Source organism: Pundamilia nyererei, unplaced genomic scaffold (assembly GCF_000239375.1).
Source record: "Pundamilia nyererei isolate P.nyererei 1_Seehausen unplaced genomic scaffold, PunNye1.0 scaffold00006, whole genome shotgun sequence".
Classification (NCBI taxonomy): domain Eukaryota; kingdom Metazoa; phylum Chordata; class Actinopteri; order Cichliformes; family Cichlidae; genus Pundamilia; species Pundamilia nyererei.
Window position 1 is genome coordinate 3,074,939 of NW_005187407.1, and position 6,003 is coordinate 3,080,941.

At 40.3% G+C, this 6,003-nt stretch overlaps 1 protein-coding gene across 1 annotated transcript; it reads right to left on the reverse strand.

Moving 5' to 3' along the window:
• Positions 1 to 99: 99 nt before the first annotated feature.
• On the reverse strand, positions 100 to 5,206 carry LOC102215876 (vacuolar protein sorting-associated protein 13A-like). Its single transcript, XM_005722376.1, has 11 exons — positions 5,118 to 5,206; positions 4,682 to 4,850; positions 3,394 to 3,507; positions 3,142 to 3,287; positions 2,931 to 3,012; positions 2,721 to 2,834; positions 2,483 to 2,558; positions 1,140 to 1,303; positions 913 to 958; positions 628 to 751; positions 100 to 168 (listed from the first exon to the last, which is right to left on the reverse strand). Exons 1-11 carry the CDS (start codon positions 5,204 to 5,206, stop codon positions 159 to 161), a joined length of 1,134 nt encoding a protein of 377 aa, XP_005722433.1. The 3' UTR covers positions 100 to 158.
• Between the last annotated feature and the right edge of the window lie 797 nt (positions 5,207 to 6,003).

The window sequence follows — 6,003 nt, forward strand, 5'->3', positions numbered from 1 at the left end:
TAAATAATGACCAAAGTTAGAACTAATTATTTTCACTAGTCGTGTATCCCGACTGAAAGGAAATATCAGCTTGAGTCCAAATTGCAAACTTACTTTGGCTATCTCTGGAGTTTTGAAGTTTATTATCTTCCCAAACTCTTTGGCATGAAAGACTGACTTCACTCTCTCCTGCAGTGGAAGGCGAGGTTCAGTGCAGAAATAATAATAATAATAATAATAATAATAATAATAATAAAGAAAAATTTAACTTTTAAACAAAGACAGCAGCAGTGGAAATGCTGATCTCCAGGATTCAAAACAGGGCTCCACAAAGCAACAGCTGACACCAGGGCTGCTACATCCAAGTTTTATACAGTCTGTGTTAAGCTGTGGGCTGCAGCCCCCTGGTGGGCAATGAAGGTACTGCATGTGAGAGGTATGAAGTCAAATCTTTACATTAGTTACAATTTCATTTGAATGTAACGCTGTTAATAGAGAGTCAAGTACAAGAAGTACATCAGAAGATTAAAACAAATGAATGAAAACAAAGGACAACTCAGGGCATAAACAAATTCAAACAGGACCTATCTGATTACACACTGATGTGGCAAGTGCACAATCACATTGCACAGACAGAAATAACTGTACCTCTTGATCCCTTGGAAAGTGCTGCTGGCCATGTCAATAATGCCTCCTGTTGGTCGAGCTACTGCACCAACCAAACCTTTTCCAACACCTTTAAAAAAGCCCGCTGCCCCCTCTTTCTGGGCCCCTGCATAATAACACAAACACTGCAGCTTAAGTTCAAAGATCTTCACGGCCAAATGCCAGAGTCAACTGTTCAATGGAAACACACTAACAGAACACGTAGTTTTTTTATGCCCTTATTTTATTGGACTAACATGTTTATACTTGTGGTCAGACTCATCTTACCTTTAATAGGTTTGGTAACGATCCCTGTGATCCCACTGACAAATCCCTGTGGGAAAAGGAAGATAACACTGCAGAATAAATGACTCATTACAGCCGTGCATTTTCTTTCAGACTAGTTTGCAGTGTTGTTGTTGCTAGTCTTACTACTTCCTACATCCTGCATTAACTGCGTGTTTCCTGCTGATAAACAGAGAGGAGCAACTTAAAAACCAAACAGTTTTACATACAGACACCAGTCCTTTTCCACCCCTGGTCAGCCCCTCTCTCAGACCGCTGGGCTGTTTGTTCATAGCTTCTCGTCTCTTCTGCTGGTACTCTTCATCCATTGTCATCGCTGCGACACCCTTTGCCATGGCACCTGTTATCCTGGAGGCTGCACCTGCAATACCGCCTGAACAACAAACATGATTCGTTACCTGAGAATATTTTTTAATATATCTTAAATGTTCATGTCAAAATTGTGTCAGTGAAAATCTGAAATCTTAAGGGCTCCAACATGGTGCTAAAAAGTCTCAGATGTGTAATGAAACAGCCACAGTTCACTGTTAAAGGCAATATAATGCTGAAATTTAACAGATATAACACTATATTAAAAACACATGCAGTAAAACGACAAATGCTCAGTTATTACACTTTTCAAATTACAGCCCTATATAGCAGCCATGAACCCATCCCAGTCAATCAACGTGTATAATGACAGCAGATAAAGTGAGGACAGCGAGCAGGGCTGTACAAACTCTTTAACGACCTTCATTTCTTTTTATTTATTTTTTTCATGTGGTGATGAGCAATAATTCTCCGAACTTTATTACGTTTTTTGTTGGACATTTACTGCTTTTTAACTCATTTTCAATCTAGTTTCAGATTATTTTCACAGGATTATTTTTAACATCTGATAAGCTTCTTAACACTGATGTCAAGCATATAATGACACCAGGCTAAAGGGATGAATCATTATTGTTTCTACACATAATGGACACTTTCAATTAAATTTTATTTTTAACCAGTTTGTTACCAGCAGCCTCTCACAAAAAGCAAAAAGCAAATGATTTGCTCAATCTATGAAACATGGCGATGATAACACAGTTTGACAGACATAAAATAGCTGAAAACAAGTGAAGGAAACTGGACAGTTGGGAGGGACAAAGAAAGAAGTTGCAGGTCTAAAAGGCATGCCTCCACTTAGGCTGGACCTCAACGTAAGTGAAGCAGTGTGGGATCATCTTTACAGAAAACAGAACAAAAGACAACCAGCATCTAAGGAAGAGCTTTGAATGTCCTTCAAGAAGCCTGGAGAACTATTCCTGAAGACAAGGAAGCTGAGTAAGAGAGTTCAGGATGTGATAAAGAATTGTAAAAACTGTTTTTGCTGTACATACTGTATTTCAAAATACAAAGAAATGAGTGCAAGACTTTTGCACAACATTGTACTTAAATTTAAAATAAAAGATAAATTAAACATAATTAATTTTTGAATTAGAAATTCCAGTGATTATTTAGCAGTTTTGACCTGATCCTGTTGAGCTAAGGCTGACTCTGTATTACCCCTTTAACACCATTTCATGCTTACCTACAGCTCCTCCCACCAGCGCCTTAACCCCAAGAGCCATTCCTTCAACAAACTCCTCAGGGCCCTGGATGGCTCCCTAGAAGAAAAAAAAAAGAACAGTTATTGTGAATGTTAACCTGAATCCAATGTGGCCATATTTTCTAAATTACACAACGTAACTATTCAACAGGTTTTATAACGCACTTCAAAGCTAAAAGACCCAGTTGAACTTGTCAATAATTTTATTGGATATCATTACCTGATAGGGCTCATAAAAGAAAGCCTCCACCCCTTCTGACAATCCTCTGATCAGTCCAAATGGGTTTCCAAGAACATCGAGGCCCAGCACCAGCACATACATCTGCTTAATAGCCTTGAGATACACATAGGTGGAAAATCAAAATATCAAAACAAAAGAAGACAAGACAAATTGTCACTTGTCTGGTTTCATTGTGCTTGTATGTATTACCTGCTTAGAATAATGTCTGAGGACCTCCCACTGGAGCTGCTGAGTGGTGTAGAACTGGTAGGTCAATTCAAAAAAGGCCAGCCTGAAATAAATGTCACATTCAGCCAAGAAGCAGGGTTGGAATCACCAAGAACAAGTCACATGGAAGTAATTTAATGCTAATGGATGGCACATGCATGCTGTGTATTTGAGCCTTTTTCTGTATTCATACTTGAAGACAACATCCTGCACATCAGTGAGCGTCGCGCCGATACTCTTTAGCAACAGATTTAGCGACTGCACAGGGATCAGTTCCGAATCTCTCTTCTGCTTCAAGCCATCCTCTCCGCCTGTGCTCAGAGAGAAACTCAGGTGCAGCTGACAAAAAGCACAAAAACATCAGCAGGCGTTACTATGGCAACGGAGAAATCGCAGAGATCAGTTCAGACACTATTTGTTTGACAGAAACTGCATTCGCACACACCTTAATGGGGGAAATGTGGAAGTACTCGTAGAGGCTGATGGGAGGTTTGTCAGCAGCAGAGACATGGTTCAGTTCTGTCTTTATGTTCGTTATGTCCTTTTCAAACAGTTCCACCTGGAGCATCAGGAGAAAGGCACAACAGCTGTTGAGTTAACTGAATTATAATCATAACGCAATCTGAACAGAAAGGTAACTTTGTGTGTGTGTCAAGGCGTGTACCCAAAATCAAAAAAAAAAAAAAAATCGAATCAAAATTTATTTATAAGCACATTGAAAAACAACATGGGTTGAGCCAAATTGATGTACATAGAGATAAAAGACTATAAAAGACTAGTCATAATTGAAAGCTAGAGAGTACAATTGTGTTTTCAACTGGGTTTTAAAAATGCTGAGTGTTGGGAAGACCTAAGTGAAGGGGCAGACTGTTCCAGAGTTTGGGTGCAGTGATCACAAAAGCTTGTTCACCTCTGTCAAAAGGAACTTATCTGCAGACCTAAGTATGGAACGCCAGGACTGACATAATGAATTAATTAAATGTCCGTAATTACAGAAAATAAAACATTTAAAATACACAAACCTCCTGAGCTGACATCCAGGAGGGCCTAAATAGTCCTTTATGGCCTTCTTTCTCACTTATTTCTTCTCTTTGAACAATATTTTCTCCATGTGTGGAGCTGACTGCGAGCTGCAGCATGCAGACGCCATGTGCGCTAGCATAAAGTGGCTGGGTGGAGACCCAAACTGCAAACAACTGAACCCTCGATACTTCACCACCAGAGGGTGCAAAAGAGCAAAATCTGGACATAAAGCTCAACAAAACATAAAATGCAAAATCACTTGTGATTTAAAGAATAAAGCATTGCCTATGAACTAATGAATGACTTTTAAATGAACTATTATGAATTATATTTAAGCAGAGTGCGGTGGAGAATCTTCTTCCCCTTCCATCAAAATGACTGTCTTCTGAATGGGTCTTTCCAGGTGAACAGGTTTGGAGGTACGTTTTCATTCTTCATCCAGGGTTGGATCACTCAGCAGCAATTTCACCTTGGTCACTCTTCCATCCTTTCCAGGGTACACTTCAATTGATCTGATGCGACACACCATAGTACGCCAAGCGCTCTTTCCATATGTACTTCACCGAGTGCCATGTCTAGATCCTTGGCAGCTGCAGCACATTCTTCCTTCGGAAGTGAAGCTAGAACTTGGGTGCGGTTTGAGATTAACTTGTGCAACCGAAGTTTGACATGCTGCAGAGTTTCCGTGCTTCATTAACAAGCTGTATTGCCTGATCTTCAGTGTCAACACTTGCTAGTCCATCGTCAACATAGAAGTTGGTTTTGATGAACTTAATGGTTTCTTCATCAAAACTTTCTTCTCCTTCAGCTGCAAGATGCTTGAGGCTGTAGTTGGTGCAACCTGGAGAAGATGCTGCTCCAAATAGGTGTACCTTCATCCTATAGACAGTGAATGGAGTTTCAAGGTTACCGTTCTCCCACCACATCTTGGTCGCAAGCATGCACATGGAATTGGTGGAACATGCATTCAATATCACACATGAAAGCCACTGGACCTCTTCGGAAGTGACACAAGACTCTGAGCAAGGTGTTTGTTAGCTCTGGACCAGTCAGGAGATGGTCATTTGGAACTTGGCAGAGGCATCGAAGACGACACAAATCTTTCCGGGTTTTTGTGGATGATACACGCCATGGTGTGGGATGTACCAAACTGGTGTTTTGTCAATGTGTTGCTCTGGGACCTTTTCGGCATCTCCATGGGCTAGGATCTCATCCATGAATTTCTTATAGTCCATGTAGTTCTTCTTGTTCCTCTTGAGGTTTTTTTCTAAACATTTGAGATGATGAATAGCACATGCCTTGACTAATGCCAGTCTTCATCTTTGTTAGAAATTTGAGATCTTCTTGAGAGACCTTTGTATCTTCTGGTGCTTTCTCAACAAAGTCAGACTCCAACATCTTTTGGACCTCTGTGGGAGAGGTCATTTCCTTTATTTGAGTTCTGTAGACATAGTGAACCTTGTTGGTGAGGTTTGAAGAGGGCTGAATGTCAGGCACTACTTACTTCACAATGACTTGGTGACTTACTCCAAAGGCATCTCCATAATCGAGACATGGATTGCCATAACCTACAATACTCCATCCCAGATCAATTCTTTGTGCGAACGGCTGATTTTCCTTTCCAGACACAACCTCACGAGGAAAAAATGCTTGGGGGCAGTTGTACCCAATCAGCAGACCAACATCACAGCTTTGAAGTGGAACGATCTCACTTGCAATGCATTCGAGATGAGGCCATGCCTTGGCTGTTCCAGGCGTTGTAATGTAATCTCAGTTTGCAGGTATAAAATCTCTGGCATAATTGGCAAAAGTTGGCCTACCTATTACTGGCTGAGGTTTTAGTAGAGTTGTGGCTGAACTAGGGCTGCACAATTTTGCATAAAATGAGAATCACGATTTTTTGGCTTAGAATTGAGATCACGATTCTCTCACGATTTTCTTTTCCAGTATAAATATTTATTGCACTTATTAACTGCACATCAACTTCGTAACAGTTGAGACTGAACATAAAAACAATAAATAAACATAAAAA

Coding starts and splice junctions, on each gene's coding strand:
- LOC102215876 (XM_005722376.1), bottom strand. CDS start 5,206: ATGGACTATAAGAAATTCATGGATGAGATCCTAGCCCATGGAGATGCC. Junction 1,304..2,482: donor GCTGGTGGGAGGAGCTGTAG/GTAAGCATGAAA, acceptor TTTGTTGTTCAG/GCGGTATTGCAGGTGCAGCC. Junction 959..1,139: donor GTGGAAAAGGACTGGTGTCT/GTATGTAAAACT, acceptor CTTTTCCCACAG/GGATTTGTCAGTGGGATCAC.